This window comes from Netta rufina (assembly GCF_964035555.1).
Source record: "Netta rufina genome assembly, chromosome: 3".
Taxonomy (NCBI): Eukaryota; Metazoa; Chordata; class Aves; order Anseriformes; family Anatidae; genus Netta; species Netta rufina.
In genome coordinates, this window is record NC_140125.1 from 84336278 (window position 1) to 84354130 (window position 17853).

Here is a 17853-nt window from a genome sequence, read left to right on the forward strand (position 1 = left end):
TTTCACTGAAACTAAGAATTGCCATGAAACTGGTTTTGGTAGACATAGGTAGTCACAGCCTACTTCAAATATTCTGGAAATCATGATGCTTCTGTATAATTAAATTGTTTTAAAAACTGAGCATATGTTTCTGGAATTGTTTTTAGGCATCAGTAAATGCAGATATACTCTGAAGTTTGTTAGTCAGAAAAGAATTGAAAACAAATTTTGTGCCTGAAATAAAGATCTTTGTGAGATGTAAAGTAGCATATACTTTTTCTGATTATTAAAAATGAAAAAAAAAGTTCTCATTATGAAAGATACAGTCAACTTAAAATCTAATAAGTTGCATTAAAAAAAAATAGTCTTAGCTAAAAAAAGTTGGCTTTTTTTTTTTTTCTTCACTCTGATTATTGTTACTCTGTCCTAAGATTTTATTAGTAATGATTACAGGTTATAAAATGTCTGACTATATATGATTTTGGCATTGTTGATGAGATTTTTATCGGCCTGTTCCATGTATTTAAGACATCTGAGTTTTATCTCACATGTAAAGCATGTCTAAGGCAGCATTTGCAGGAAGGAGGTGCCAAAAATTGGAGTTCAAGTTCATGCTTAGGTACCTAAATAACAGCTTGATTTTTCAGGATGCCGCTCACCCCTTAGCTTCCACTGACAGGAAAAGAAGCGTTGAGATCTTTGGAGATTTGAAAACAGTTGGTGCTGCCAAAAAAAGAAGTAACTTGGGCTTTACACAATCTTTTTTGTCCGTTAGCCACCTGCATATTCAAATGAAAAATGAGCCTGATTCTCTGTTTAAGCCACAAACTCCAGTATTAAATGAGTATGGTCATTCAAAGTGAGAAATTAGTAGTCTGCCTGTCAAAGTGATGTGCAGTCTTCATCATAAGAATGAGAGGCAGAGCTGCCTTCACAATGTACTGAGTCTTTCATAAGGAGTAAATCCATTACTTGCCTTTTACTGGTACTTTTAAACTGGGCAATATGATTCTATCAGTTTTGTGGCAGATGTCTTAAAAAAAAAAAAAAAAAAAAAACTCACAGAAAAAGCATTTCTCTGACTTTTTAACCTAATTGGTGATTTGGGAAGTTTGACGTGTTGCTAAAGACAATAAATATTAATTAACTAGTACAAAGATGTCAGTTGAGATGAACCAGCTGCAATTGAAAACAATGCATAACAATGCCCAGCACTTAACATTGTTTGCTTTTTCCTAAAAATCAGTAACACATATATGTTATTCCCAACCAAGACAAAGTGATAATGCTAGTACTTTTCTGCAGTTTTCAAAGCACCTGTGAGCTCATTTCATGAGGATGCCTGGACATAAACCACTAGCCACTAGCAGGGATATCACTTTCTGTTTTAAACAAATATAGGTCAGAAGAATTCAAGCAACCATTGTTGAGTAGGGAAAGATTTAGGTATGTTATTAAACATTTTATGAAATAAAATTGCATAGTGGAAAGGCTCACTTGAGAGTCTGCCATGCTTCTCCTTCAAATATTCTACCCATTAAAATTGATTTCCATGGTCCAAGGGCAATAAAAACCCGTGACATGTCCTGGGGCTGAGCAGAAGGCTGAACAAGCTCTGTAGGGTATAAAGTAGCCAGCATTGTTCCTAACGACCATCTTTAACACAGAAAGTGATGATCAGATGTACCGTGCAAGGTATATGGCAGGAGAGACAGAAGAGGCTTCCCAGGTTACTGATGAACCCTGATTTTTGATGGATAAACACTGCAGCTTTTTAAACTGCTGTCTTAGGCTTGTTCCTTCGGTGACATTCTGCAGTCAGAGGTGCCTCCAAGATAATCTTCATGGTCTTATGACTATGTCCAGTGCTAGGTTAATGGTTGGACCAGATGATCTTAGAGGTCTTTTCCAACCCAAATGACTCTATGAGACTATGAAAATAAACCTGCAAGTTGATACTGAATGTGCAAGCTTTGAATCTCACTTAAATAGCATAAACTGAATATACTAAATAAGAAATCTCACATCTCAAGAGTTAAGCTGAAAAATAAACCATGTAGATCTAATGAATTTAGAATGAGAGTTGGCATGATGGCTCTGTCCTGGCTGTGGTGTTTCAGCTCATGCTCAGAGCTCTGGTCTCCCCCTTCTGCAGAGTTACCCCCTGAGAAAAAAACAAAAAACATGCCTCAGCATAGGGTAGGAAGGTAGGGAGTCACGCTGTGGACCCCTCTTCCTCTTCCTTTTTCTTCAGAATGGCAGTTGGTAATTAATATCCGTATACAATTTGAATCTTTGTGATCCTGTAGCAGACTCTTTTTGGTGTGGAGAGCTGCAGAACAATCTTAAGCTGAGCATTTTCATACTCTGAAAATTTGCTGCAGCTGCTATATTCTGAGTGAATTTCTTTTTGTATTTCAATTGCTTAGAATACTAGATTAATTTGGGAACTGTTCATCATTTTAATGGAGCTGACAGAAACAGAAGTTCTTGTCAGCTTTTCTATTTACTATTTATGACACACACACACACACACAAAGATATTTAAAAAAAATCTGAAGGCTCTAAAGGCAAGGTTAGGAAATGTCACCACTGCATAACCTTCATTTGGTTCCCTTTTGTGTAGAAATTGTGATTCACTATTTAAATGAGGTCCTTTTAACCTATCCTCTTCACACAGAATTTTCCAGATGCTTAATGGAAAATACAAAATTCTAGCCTGTGTTAATTTACTGAACCCAACACATGCTATCAACATCGTTTATGGTTATTTCAGTTCTCCACATCCACCTTGGACAGTTGAGCTAACAGGGTAAATAGTAAGAGAGAGCTGTCAGCTTTTTACCCCCTGTGAATCAACATTAGTTGGGATAGGGACATGTCCTCAGCATTGTATTGAGCCTCGGCTCTCTCAGGCTCTCTTGCTTGGAGCGCACCTCAGTGGGCCCACATACATCTCCTTTTTCTCCATAGCTATGTTGTTCCCTCTTTGTATTTTGTTCTGTTACATTCCTATCTCCTGAAAACCTTTGTCTTCATCTCAGCCAACCCTGGTCAGCAACATCTTTTGGCATCTGGTACATTCATTCCTCATCCCATCCTCAGACATCCAGCCCAAGGAGCTCTTCTCTTACACATCTGTCCTCAAGCCTCACTGCCATTTCTGAATCTCCACCTTCCACGTTTCCTTCCAGAGGTCACTTCTCCCCATGGATAGAGGGTGGAGATGCTGGAACCCTATGTGGCACAGATCAGCCAGAACTGCCACCTGTAGAGAAAGTGGGCCCAGTGAATAGAGTTTACCTGCCAACATCTGCATGCTGCTTTTACAGAGCATGTGCAAAATGGGACTTTTTTTCTTTTCAGAAGTATGCAGCTTGATGGATTTTCACTTGAGAAATAAAGGGTCTTATACCTGCCCAGAAAACCATTCCTTTATTAAAGTCAAGTAATGAAGTTTTAAAAATATTTGAGTTTTTCAGAGAATAGACAGATTTGTTTTTAATATAAAAAATAATATAATGTTGTCTACCCCCATTCCTATAAATGGCTATAGAAAATGACATGGCTATAAAAAGCATAGCAACCTACCTTCACCATCTCCTCCATTACCAGTCCTCTCTACCAGAAGAAAACTAGGGTGACAGCAGTAAAAGTTGTTTAAATCTGATAACTGACAAAATTACCAATCTGAGCTGTGAGATACAGCATTAGTCCACAGGCCCTACTCAGTCACAGTGTTCTCTTATTGTGGGTCTTGTACCCCGTGTTGTCTCATATTCTAAAATGTTCAAAAATAGATGTGAAAAGAAGAGAAAGAGTGAAAGGAAAAGACTTTAAGTTGAATGCTGCACAATTTGTTTCTGGGGCACGTGCCCCATTCTGTCTCCTTTCTACAGTCATTAGTGACATTAGGTAAACTGAAAAAAAATAAAATCCTAAATTCTTTGCTTGTCTGAATTTATGAAATAAGGTATATGCAGAAAGAATTAAAAAAGTAGGCAGGACAAGTTTTTTGCTGAAAAACATTAGTTTTTCATAACTGAAGTGGGATAAATGAACAGTCATTCATTTTTTGTAGTTTATACCAGCTTTAGTGGAATGGTAAATGTGCTTTAACCGAGATGATTAATTGAGTGATGTGTCATTCAGCAAACAATAGACAAAAAGCGGAGCAGTACAGTTAAAAAAGATCTGATAAGCCGGTAATGGATCATGAAACTTCCTTGCCCTGAGAATCACCAAGGTCACTGTGTTAGCTATTGCTTGTCTTCAGAAAGGTCACAGTGATACAACAGGCAAGACTAATTACTCCTCAAGGGTTAAATAAATACCAGCATCCTTTAGGGTTTTATGGTCAGTTTATGTTGATATATACAGCTAAAGGTTCGTCTAAATCTGGGAAAAGCTTTCTGCACACCAAGTAGATCACTCTACCGATTAAGCTTAAACATTCTCAGAAAAGAATAACCAACAAAATTAAATTCAGCAGATTTCCATCACAGGCAAATACTTAATATCTTCTCAGTCAGCAACTCTTTTATGAAATCTGGTAGCACAAGTTCAAAAAAAAATATTCATTTTTTTATTTTCAAGTCATTCTCAACTGCGCGTTTTTTGTTAAAAAAAAAAAAAAGAAGCTAATGGTTTTTCTTCTACTGTATTTCCTTTTAAGTCCTACACATTCTAAATGTGTTTAAACTAGCTTTAAAAATATGATGTTCTGCATATGTTCAAAGCAATAGATCTCAAAGACATTAATTAGACCTGGATGTAGAAATATATCATGTTTCATAAAATAGTTAGGAACCTAAACCTATTTGTCACTTATATAATTCTGAAAGTTCATTTCTACTACCATTATGAACAACTCAGGAAGAGGGTACACTTTGAAGTACAACTATGATTGATTAGACTAAAGAAATTCCAGTGCTTCGTTGTGTACTACTTTAATCTTTTGAAAAGTGAATGAGCAGCAGATGGCCTAATAAAGACACTCTGTATGTTTGCCCAGTATGGATTTGGTCTGAAGGGATTGGTTCAACACTTTAGAGTACATATATTTGGAATACATCTGTCTTAGTCAAGACAGATGGCTAAAGGAAAGAGAAACTTCGAAACACTTGGAATTAATCCAATGTGAACACCGCTTTTGAATGAAATTTTAATGGGATATGACTATTGTTCTGTTAGCTTTCTTGGAAGAATGCAGCTGTTAATAGTATAGACATACATAATTCTAATGGCTACTGTACAGGGCTGTTTTTGAAATACAAATGTTGTTAGTGCCTGCGTTCTAATCAGCCTGTTGATAATGATGTTTATTTGGTTTCTAGTAGTCAGTTAGGCATCTCCCATCACCTAAGCAAGCTAAAATTGATCATACTCGTATAAAACATATTTTTACTATACAATATCAAAATTAAACTTGTTAATGTAGACTGTAGAACAATGAATGTTTGTTGTGTTTGTCAAATGTTTCAGTTTGTGTGTTAAGATGTTATAGTTCAAGTGACATCTTTGTTGAAAAGCTGTTTCAATGAAATTTTCTGCTAATGTGGCTGTATTCGTATTTAGACTGTTTGGCTTAATGGTCTCGTGATGTTTTTAACTGTCAAACTCTTTGTTTTCTGTTTTGCAGTAATAACAAGTAGTGGTTACAGCCCAAGATCAGCGCATCAATACTCACCACAGATATATCCCTCCAAGTTAGTGTCTGTACCTCTTCTAGTCTTGTATATGAAATTGACTTTGTTTGTAGGCAGGTCTGTGGTTTGCTGCAAACAAATATTCATCACCAGAAGAAAGAGAGAGAAAGTAAAATACTTAAGCTTCAGTACAGATTCTATTACAGTTCTATGTCCATTTTTTTTTTTTTTTTCTCACATGGCTGGGCTGCAGAGTAAGATCTTACTCTGTGCAGTACTGTACTGCCACACAAGAAATATCCTTGAATTTCTGCACAAAACAGAACGAAAAAAATGGAGTGTCAGTTTCCTACACATCAACATCTTAATATTGCTGGCATTAAATACAGACATATTTTGAAGACATTTTATATTTAGAAATTACAATTGCATGTGCAAGATGCGTACTTAAGGGTAACCCTCCCAGTACTGCCAAATTGCTCCAAACATTCCAGAGTTATGAACCACCCTTTCCTACTTTCCCCAAGATTGTAAGATCTAAAAATCAAATAAATTATATCAGATTAACTTTAATCTCTCTCTTTTTAAAATTATTTTGAAGCCAGTGGAGGATATTAAAACTAGAACCTTTCTTCCAATTTATTTTTAGTTATTTTTATTATTTATTTATTTATTGGGGAAACTCTGTCAATCATATAAATTGAGGAGTGGGAACATTATGGAAAGCACTGAGGATGTTTTATGAAATTGATGAAATTGACAACCTATAAAATTGCATGAGTGCTTTGCAAAAGGGTGCTGGATTTCAGTATGCCATACATTTTTTCCAGTGTATTCAATGCAACTTTGCAACTTTGCAACTATGCAACTTTGTTATTTGATACAGAGAAAACATTGAAACTATAGCTGATGACGCTTTTTCAAATTTCTTTAACAAATTTCCATTCATTTCATGTTAATCAGTATTTACTGATAGAGAAAGTAGATGCCTAAACTAAAAACATTCCTCCTTATTCCACATAAAAGTTTTGGCAGACTATATCAGATACCTTTGCCCAAATACATTGCACGATTTAATAGATTTTTTAATCTACTGTAATAATTTACTGGCATCTAAATTAATGCGTAATCCTTTTCTGATAGCAACGGCTGCCAACTGTACTAAAATAATTAGAAAGAAAAAAAAAAAGAATAAAGAAAAATAAATTAGAATCTGAAATTTAGTCACGGCTTTAATGGCCAGGTTTCAGTTAGCTTAATTCTGCAGAGTATGTTTATTCAACTCTTGGTCCATAAAATCTTATTTGACTTACAAAACAATCCAAGACAAATGTTTCTCTGTATGCTTTTGCAACTCTGGAGGGCAAAAATTTTAAACTTGATTTTGTTCAATCTCTCAATAAAGTCCCAGTATTTATAACTTAAAGCCATTTTTATTTTCATTCTACTTCCCTAGCCCATATTTTCCAACTGTTTAAAGCCCATCTGGTTACCAAAGCATTGCTGACAATAGTTTTCATGCTTCTCTAAATGGGCATGATCCACCTCCCATTGAAGCCAGAGATGTCTGCTAGGTGTCTGCTGAAGCAGAGCCATACATAGAAAACACAATGTAGTAGCTTTAATGTACTCCTCTGTATTTCCTTTATTCTTCCAGTCCCACTGTCCCTCCACTGAATTAAAGAAATGAGGGCCTTTCTCATATGAGCATGCTGATCTTGCCTCAAAAGTGTCAAATCCATACAAAACTGTTACAGCAGTGATACAGTGCACCTAGAGCTGAACACAAGAGCTTAAGAATTAAATTGTAGTGATGGGACAGCACAAAATACTCATAGTGCCCTGGAGAATGTGAGACAGAATGTTTTTCAGTTTATTTCAGTGGGGGATGGAATAACTCCCATAAGAGGAAGAGTTGGCAGAATAATGAACTGCCTTTGGACATCTTTAAACCTTTTTCTTTACTTTATTGCTTGAATAAATATACAAAGTATTTGTTGCCACAGTAATGCTATTTTTCCTGATATTTAGGCCCTATCCACACATTCTTTCTACACCAGCAGCTCAAACAATGTCTGCCTATGCCGGACAAACCCAGTATTCAGGAATGCAGCAACCAGCGGTCTATACAGCCTACTCACAGACAGGACAGCCATACAGCCTACCTACTTACGGTATTTGACCTCTTATTACTTCTCTTTACATAGAAGTAAGAGCAAAGAGTAAACATTTTTGCCTATTTATTATTATTATTATTTTTCCCCGCTGTAAGAAAATATTTTAAAGAATCAGTTGAAAATTAATTTCTTATACAGATTTGGGTGTAATGTTGCCAGGCATCAAGACAGAAAGTGGGCTCTCGCAGACGCAGTCACCACTGCAGAGTGGGTGCCTCAGTTACAGTCCAGGTTTTTCCACCCCACAGCCAGGCCAAACACCGTATTCATATCAGATGCCAGGTAAGTAGCCTTTGCTGTCATGCATCGTCCTGCCCTGCTGCTGTCGATGGCCCGCTATTCCCTCATTTTTATATTTTCAATTCATTTTTGTGAACTCTATGTATATGTGTGTCATTGGCAGCAATTTTTACAACTAAAATATAAAGCCAGATTTTTTTTTCCAGTATTAACATGCATATATATTAATTTTGGTCATTTTCTAATCTAAATCATGACATGCAATGCAGTCCTCATTTGTAACTTAAGATTTTTGGGGGGTAAAATCACATGGCAGGACTGGAAGCACTAGTTGTATTTATTGGAGAACACAAGTCACTTTCCTTTTTCGCCATGTTTTTGAGTATTACATCATTAGATGCTTGTTTTAGAATTTCTCCTTAATTCATATCTATTCTTTCATTTATTATTTAATTTATAATTCATTTATTGCCCTTAGATCATTGATATATTCTTTTATCTGAATACAGTTGTAGTTTCTAATACAATGGCAATTTTTTTAAATATTGCATGTACAATATTAATCACCTGAATTATCTTGAAAACGGAAATGCCTCATTACAGGTCAGTTAAAAACAACCAGATCATTAAAATATTCTTAAAAAAAAAATAAAATTGTTTCATAAGTGAACATACACATAAGCATTGCAACTTATAAGGAAATAAAGGAAAAAGGGAATAACAATATCTGAACAGAGGTGAGACACTGTAAAATACTGAAAAATACTTTTGAGATTACTGTAGTGACTTATTGTCAATACTGTTCTTCAATTGTGAGAAAAAGACTGTATGCCTGTATGCGTGGAAGTAGAATCGCATTTATTTTAAAGTCTCATTATAATGTTTTATTATTTAAATGGAAAATAAAAATTGTTTGCTCCTGTGGTCTGTCTATGTCTTAACATGAAAGTCTGTATTTAGAATTGTATTTTGATTCAAAAACAAGTTATTGCAACTAATCATAGTTTTAATTTTAGGTTCTAGTTTTACACCATCATCCACTATTTATGCAAACAATTCTGTTTCAAATTCTACAAACTTCAGTAGTTCACAACAGGTATGAATATCAACATTTTTCTTTGTGCATTATAAAAGTATTTCTGTAACTCTAATGATGGCGTGTTATTTAAGTTTATATTTTTTATGCTCAATGAGACTTACTGTGGTTCAGTGCTATTTTCTGTGGAAAACAATGAAAGTCCCAGTGGATGCCTAGTTTCATCTTTTGGCACCTAAATACTTCATCAATCTTCCCATAGTCTTCTAATAAATATTCTTAAACTAGAAAATGTAAAATAGAAGCCAGCAACTTCTTGCATAAGTCATTTGATTGCATACAGAAATACTTTATGGAAAAATTGCTTGTTACTCTACTCAGTTAACTGCATTTGCTGTTTTAGGATTATCCATCATACACAGCTTTTAGCCAAAACCAGTATGCACAGTATTACTCAGCATCAACATATGGTGCATATATGACCTCAAACAACACAGCTGATGTCACTTCTTCATCATCATCAACCTACCAGTTACAAGAATCTCTCCCTGGCCTGACTAGTCAACCAGGTACAGATCTACATTCAGGTGAAAACAAAATTTTAATCTTATCCTGTATTTGTATAAGGCCAAGATTTCCATGTCTACCCTGGTGATTTTTTACTGTTTGACATTTTAAGGTCATGTCTTTCAGGAAACTTTATTTATCATGTTATCATGCAAACCAACCAAAATAAGCTTTTTTTTTTTTTTTTTTTTTTTAAGAAATCTGTGCAACTTGTTTGTAAGTTAAAAAAAAAAAAAAAAAAAACTTTGCATTTTGAGATTGTTATCTGTGGAAGGAGTAGACTGTAGACTGAAATTGTTGCAATGGTCTGTTAGGGATCTGTTAGTACCAAAAACAAATGTACAGTAACAAACCTTAAGTAAATTCTGAAATAAAAATTCAGTCAGGTCCCCAATGTAGTGTAACATTCTGGCGGTGTAACATTCTGGTATCTACCTACATATTCTGAAGGGTTACTGTAAATGATTTAAAACGCAATGTTTTTCTTCATTTAATTGTGCCCCAATCATACCAGCAAGTGTACATGTATTTTATTCAAAATGTATACAAGCCAGACTTGCTAATTCACAAATTTAGGTGACTAAGAATAGAGCAATCAGTTATTAACAGAATTCTTTAAAACAAATGAATGGACAAAAAATTGAAGTAATTGAAACTCTGAAAAAGATAGCTCCAAAGAGAAATCAGGAGACTAAATTTGCCTGCCCAACTCTGCCCCCTTGTGCATATGAATTACTACACAGTATTTAGTTAAATGTCTGTTCTTAGGGCATCACCGTTGGATAATGACAGCTCCTCATTTTTTCTCATTACCATTATAACCCAGTTCACAGTCACTTATTTTCTCTGTTCTACATGTCATGAAAATGCAGATGTTAACCAAGGATTTTTTTTTCTACACTAGAGTTCCTGAACATCTCACCAATATATTTTCCCACATTTAACCTATATTGGACTAAGGTACATCAAGATAAAATTATGCCTTTGAAATGATGCATAGTACAGTTCAGAGTCTCAAACTTCTCTGTGGGCTGTCTTAGGAACTTGCAGCCACAGTCAGATGTGTGATAATCTTACTGGGTGAATAAAGCCTGTTTTTTCATCCTTACTTTCCTATATTGTTTCTATTATTTCAGGAATTCCTTAAAATTCTATTTCAGTTTTATTTCATATTTATATCCTAAACAGCCTACTTAGAGCTGCATGTAGCATCTGTTAGGAAGGAGATAATTGCCAGTTGCCTGGCCCTGTGCAGTTAGAGCAATGTTGTAGAGACACTGGCTTCACATATACAGCATGGTTAAAGTCTGCCTTGCCCACAGGCTGTGACCATTTATGAATACACTAACAAACTGGGTTTTGGACTGGGGTCTGAAAAGGGAAAATGTGCTTTTCTCACAAAATCAACTCATTTTGTGAGTCTTCCTAATTCTCATCCTAACAACTGAACACTGATAAACATCATGGTAAAACTGCTGTGTTATAATAGTGTGTAGAAAGGAAGGGTAATACTGTGTAGAAGAGTATAGGCAAGGCCTCATACTTCATATAAGCTGCTTAAATTTACTGAAAACTTTGGAATGTTTAATTGCATGAGTTGATTTTTTTTTCCTACTAGCTGTTTTCCACATACTGATCTTTAAATTGTGTATATATGTGCATGCATGTGCATATTTGTGGTATGGCATGGTATGGGGAGATCATAGAATCACAGAATGGTTTGAGTTGGAAAGGGCCTTAAAGACCACCTAGTTCCAACCCCCCTGCCATGGGCAGGGACACCTTCCAAGAGATCAGGTTGCCCAAAGTCCCATCCAACTCGGTTTTAAACACTTCCAGGGATGGAGCATCTGCAACTTGTCTGGGCAATGCACATTCTCTTGGTTTTTGATGAAAACATAAAATGCCTCAAAGAGCAATTTTAGGAAGAAAAGTAAAGATGCAACTTAAAATCAATTGAAATTCCAACAGTTGGAGAACATTCATGATAGCAAAAGATCATATGTAATGTATTTTCAAAAGAGTGGAAAGAGTATTCACAATTGATTTTTTGATAATTGTGCATGTCTGGTGCACATTTTCTTGCTCCTTTTTTATTCTATGTTTTTATTTGAGAAAATCAGACAGCATTTTACCTTTGTCTCTACCTTGCATATCTGTTTCCTCAAAATGCTGTGTAGATATGTCTTAAAATTACCTTAGTATTGAATAACAAGATTGACAAAATAGGAATTGACAAAAGAAAATAATTTTACATTAAACAGATCTATTTTCTATCTGCTTAAACAGATAGAAAAAAATATTGAAGGCTGCACATCTATGAAATAATAAAGACTTTTCTTATTTGTGGGTTGTTTAAGCATATAAACTTGTTTTCCTTTTAAGTAGTTTGTGTATCTGAACTTACAAATCTGCCCACTCACTCCTTATTTCTGTGAAGTGCTGCACTGGTCATGAGACCCTCTATTGAGAGTGCAACACCCACTTTGAGAATACATGACATGCCTGTGCCCTTGTGTGTCACTGTAAAAATAAATTTGTATGTGTGAAATTCAGTTTGTTGGATATAGAAATCTCTTCAGATAGATCATACTGCCGAGGTTCAGTACTCAACATGTTTGCTTGCTGTCTAACAGACCAGATCTTCATTGCTTGGTCCTAAAAGTTACTCCAATTAAAACATAAGATTAAACACAGTAAGGCACTTCATTCTTCTGCCATCTCTGCTAGCTGCTAATTCAGATTAGTCTCTAGTACTCTCCATAGACACAGAACTTCTTGTGATAAAAAGCCCCAACAGATCAAGATTTAAATATCTGTTACAATTTTATTTGTTGACCAAGTAAAGAAAATGAGATGCAAATTGAAATAGGCATTGCTCTCTCTACTACTCATAACAACTAATAACACATTATGGGTCTGGTCTTTGCTTCTAGTAAAGAAAGGGATTCTTGTCAAAAGCCCTGTGTTTTTGAGGAGCTTGTGGACTGTCAATAGACTGCTGGGGTCCAGAGACAGCCACTTGCACAGAAGTCTCACTGGCAGACAGGGAGAAGATTCAGTGCCCCCTGCTCCTGACAGTATTTGGTGAGAGGCTGCGACATGCTCATCTGGAACAGAATACAAACACACACAAGACAGTCAGTGGTAGCTTTCCACCATTACACACATCAGAAGTTGTCTCACTGAGCATTTGTTCTGGCCCGTGCCCATAATTTTCTCCAACTTAAATGGCACAACTATGTTTTAACAGGGAGGAGAAGATGCTTGCATCAGACTACACACACTAACTACAGAACATTTATGAAAAAAAAAAAAATGTTCTGAATATGAACTACCTCTGTTTTTACCAGTTTTGGTGTAACTCCCTCACCTCTGGTTGGAGCTACTGCAAGGTCTCTGTGGCATGGAAGGCTTCATGCTGGACATGAACCTGTGTATGAATATGTGCACAAATATCTGTGATGAACTGGTCATTCTATGTTCCAGTTTTAACATGTTCCTCTTGTTTTATTGGAGTTTTGATGCTGCTCATAGTTCCAGTGACAGAAGGCTATGATATGTATTTATTAGGCATGTTATAAATATTGGAAAAACTAAAAAATTTCAAATATTATAATAAAAATTTCTGTCTAATGTGAGCTGCAGTAGGAAATCTTTATGAGGGTAAGGTTTTCAGTACTCTTTGGTACTAGAATTTCTCAGATTATTTTACTGAGCTGAATTTTTAATAAGTTTTCCTTTTATCAGTATTGACCTCATTTCTAAAACAAATTAAAGATAAGAAAATGCAGTTGCTTATTTAGCTTGCTGTTGGTAAAAAGCAAATCAAACAATTAAGCCTACAGTTGTTAAAAAAAAAAATCACTACAGACTTATGCAGTTCTAAAATAGATGCATACCTTGCATTCAAGTAAGAGACAGCTGCTCATTCTGATTTAGAGATTAGTGAAATGAAATAAAGTTGGCTCTAAATATATAGGACTTACAATGTACAGTGATTAGTTACAGTACTGATTAATGGATAATTATGCAATCTCATACAGTGTTGGCCCAAGCAGAGGCCCGGGGCAACTGGTAATGGCTAATGCTAAATGAAACTTGAAGTTACTTACTTCAGTTGTTAGATACATTCAGAGAAGATTTAGAAAATAGGGTGTTGTTTTTTTATAAATATTTTATTTTTGGTAGATTGGAGTAAGCATGCTCATTGAAAACAGATGTTTTAATATATTACTGTAGATTACTGTAGAAATGAGCCTTGATCCTTTTGTAAAATGTTGGCATGTTATAAATATGATTTTTTTTTTTTTTTTGTGATAAGGATGTAAACATTCATATTCAGTTATTTAGTTTTTGACTCTGTTGCTGGGTTTTATTTTTGGATTCTTTTTCCATTCTGTCAGAGTAGCTGGGAAATTTTGTACATACTTAAAACTTCTTTTGAAGTTAGTATCAGTTTTTGCTGTGCAAGGAATGTGATTCTGAAACATCTTTTAGTACATTCTTACATTTAGAAAAGTATATTTTGCTGTTCTACTTGCGGAGAAAGAACTAAGATAATGTAACCTTATCGATTGCTCCACGACCTGCAGTGTCCTTATTGACAACACCATTCTGGAAATAGAAATAATTAGTCAATAAGAGCTCTCTCCCCATTGTGTAGGGACAAAGTAAAAACACCATGGGAATTCATTACATATTATTATTGCTGCCTAATTTCCCCATCATTTCTTTTCTGATAAGATTTTCAGCTGAAAGAGAAGAGAAAATACTACAGAATATATAAGATCAGGACAGACCTATCAAAAATAGCACCTGGAATAAATTCTCAAATTACAGTTCTAAATATCTCTTCTTAGCAGCTGCCTGAAAGTTTGGCTGTATTCTGCACAGCCAGAGACACACATTGGTTTTGCAACATTGAACTAGTCATCATCTAGTTTGAGAAGAAAATAGTAGTATCCTCTTCCAGGTGACAGTAGAATAATTAGAGTACTTTGTCACGAAGTGAGAGAGACAGATTTGATTTCCTCCTGTTTCATGGAGAATTTATCATCTTCCACTTGGATGTGCAGGTATATGGATTCTGAGTCATGAAAGCATATCTGTATTTATACTTATATATGTATACATATATATATATATATATATCAGTCATTGAGTCAAATAAACAAATGTGCCTCAGAGATGTCAACAGAACCTAGATATGTCCTTCTTCCAGGTAAATATTCTAACCAATATGCTCAGGATCTAACTTTCTTCATGTACTGCCCTGTCCTTAAATCTTGAATTCTTTTCCCATAATGTCTAGAGCTCCCATTCAGGAATGCAACATTATGGGCTTAAATCGTATTCTTCCAAGAAATGCAACAGTATTTTTTTTCCATACAAGATATAAATATATATTCCAAGTGTATTTATTTTAATAATATTTCGTATGTGGTTCACTGTAAGGTATAAATAAATGATAGAAGAGATGAAGAATTTAACTGTGGTGTTACGTTACGCTCAGACTCTCAAAATTGTGTTCTATTTTTTCTTATTAGACTAGAATTATTTTCTTTGTTGTGGAAAGAAAGAGGTGAATGACTCAGGGAAGACTGTAGAAACTTTCAATCATACAAGTTGGAAGGGACTTCTACTGGTCTTTTGGTCCAAACTGCTCATGGATGAGCCGATTTATGTCATATTGCTCAGGGTTCTCTCCAGTCGATTTTCAAGTATCTGCAAAGACGGAGAATTCATAGACTCTCTAGGTATCTGTCCCAGGGCCTGACCACTCTCACCTTTTTCTTGTTCTAACCAACAGGAATATCCTCTGCTGTGATTTCTATCTTTTGTTTCTTATCATTTCTCTCTACAGCTCCATCCCTCAGCCTTTCCTCCTATGTGCTCCAACCCCTTAACTGTCGTGGTTGCTCTCACTTGGACTAACTCCAGCTTGTTAATCTGTCTCTGGTACCTGGAGACCCAGAACGAGGCTTTTTTTCAGACATGCTCTTGCAAGATCTGAACAGAGCAGAAAATCACTCTTCTTGATCTGCTGGCCACTTTCTCTGTTGCCTGGTGGAGTTTGGCAGTCTTAGCAATCCTCTTTGCTAAAAACGTGTGGTGTTCAGATTCCTATTCAAAATCAGATTAACCATAGCTAATTCTTCTAAAACATTTGTACCAGGGTTTTTTTTTGTTGTTGTTTTGTTTTTTTCAGAAGTGGCATCATGAGCACTTCTAACAAATATTGCCAAACAAACAACAAAAAAGCCCAGAAAATCACAATTACATGCAACACGAGGAATCCCTTGAATCAAACTCTATAGATGTCAGGTCTATGCCGTACCCATTCCTTCACTGGTAAAGAAAATAAATAAATAAATACATTAAAAAAAAAATCTTTAATAGGCTAGATAATGAAAGAATATTTATGTAATTTAGCACTCATTAACTTCACCAAACTATATTTATTGCTAGCAGTTTTAAAGGGGCACTGAAAATACTGTATTATGAAGAAAAGGATCATTTCCGGTTATTGAGCTGCGGTGTAAAAATGGTCAAGTTACACACCATCCTTCCTGGAGGTACCTTCTTTGGTCTGTCTTACATAGCTGCTGTTGTGTGTGATCACCTCCAAAGCCATTTGTTACCAACAGAGGCAAAGCAGATTACATTTTAAAAGTCAGGGATATAAGCCTGAGCATTAAGAGCAACTATGACATACTAGATCAAAGGTCCTTCTAGATCAATGTCTTTTCTCTGGCAGCAGACAATGACCAGTACTTAGAAAAGGATGATCAAACTACAGCAAATATGACTTTCCACTTTTTCTGGTAATAAGTGGAATATTACATTTAAAATTGTGACTTTCCTCTGCCAATTCATGGGCAGAGTTAAAGTGGAAAAAAAAAAACACCTCTACTAGAGGAGGGGATGGAGGAGGAGATTAAGCAGTCTTGGTATTTTGGTGTGTGTGGATGAGTACCGAAGGGTGTTCTGGTAAAACACAGGACTTGGAAATAAATCCAACTGAACTCAAAAAATGGGAAATAAACTGTTTTAACAAAAACGCACTTCATGTTTTGATAAGTCTGACTTTTGATAAGTATGACTTCTAAAATACATCTTCCTTGGATCTATCAATATTTTGCGTGTGCTCATGTATCTATGTGTAGGTCTGCACAAGCGTATGTATTATTTTTATCTCTCTCATATTCTACTAAGATTTATAACGTTTTCTTTGTAAAGTCAAAAGTGTTTGTGGCATCTGCAGACTCTTTCTACACTGGACAAACTGTGTATCATTCATTTTGTACAATTTATTTAAGCACATCTTGTGGCTGTGTTTGCATACAGGTCTGTCTAGCTGTGGAAAAAAAAAAAGAAAAAAAAGAAAAAAAAGAAAAAAAAAGAAAAAAAAAGTTTATTACTTAAAAATCCAGCACTAATTTTGCTATGAATGGTTGACTTTACAGGGGAGTTTGACGCAGTACAGAGCCCCTCCACGCCAATCAAAGATCTTGATGAGAGAACATGTAGGAGTTCTGGGTCAAAGTCTCGGGGTAGAGGGCGGAAGAATAATCCATCACCCCCTCCGGACAGTGACTTGGAGGTATGCCTGCAGTAATTGATGAATAGTAATGTGGAAGTTTCTTCTGATGAAAAGTAAATTCTGAAAAGTACAGCTGTGGAAATAGCTTAAGGCACTTTAGAAAACATCATGGACTTGATGTCGCTAACTGAACACAACAGATATTAGCTGCTGTTTTAATATACATGTGTAATGAGACATTACAGTTCTGTATGACAAGGTAAGAAAAGTAAATGTGATTCAGCCTTCCACTTTTTAGCTCTGATTATGGATCATTTAGTTCTTCATACAATAGAACCGCAAAATTGTAAGACTTGTTTATTCAAAATAGTCAGAGTTTCTTTCAGCTTTTTGAATAGGAAATCTCAAATAGGTTTCTCAGTGTTACTACATTTATTTATGAATGCAGTGTAAATATGCAGGATCATTTGTCCATAGCCTTTCAAGTAGTTATGAACAGACCTGTCTTTATGTTTTAACTAATGTCAGTGGATTTCAGTGATGTAGCTGACATGAGTAAAGTTATGACAGTACTTAAGTGTAATATTGATGCCTTAGTGAAGAGATATACCTGCCTAATATATGCAGGGATGATTTAAAAAATGGATGAGCTCTTAACAA

At 35.3% G+C, this 17853-nt stretch overlaps 1 protein-coding gene across 10 annotated transcripts in view; it reads left to right on the forward strand.

Moving 5' to 3' along the window:
• EYA4 (EYA transcriptional coactivator and phosphatase 4) overlaps positions 1-17853 on the forward strand; it is a 158412-nt gene that overhangs the window by 112059 nt on the left and 28500 nt on the right. For 6 of the 10 annotated variants that reach the window (XM_084284527.1, XM_084284530.1, XM_084284533.1 and 3 more), the window contains 6 exons: positions 5621-5687; positions 7659-7801; positions 7943-8086; positions 9061-9140; positions 9484-9667; positions 17117-17253. In XM_084284527.1, the coding sequence (XP_084140653.1) occupies positions 5621-5687; positions 7659-7801; positions 7943-8086; positions 9061-9140; positions 9484-9667; positions 17117-17253 (755 nt within the window). The remainder of the gene's footprint in view (positions 1-5620; positions 5688-7658; positions 7802-7942; positions 8087-9060; positions 9141-9483; positions 9668-17116; positions 17254-17853) is intronic. The other 4 variants (XM_084284531.1, XM_084284535.1, XM_084284532.1 and 1 more) reach the window with 3 other exon arrangements.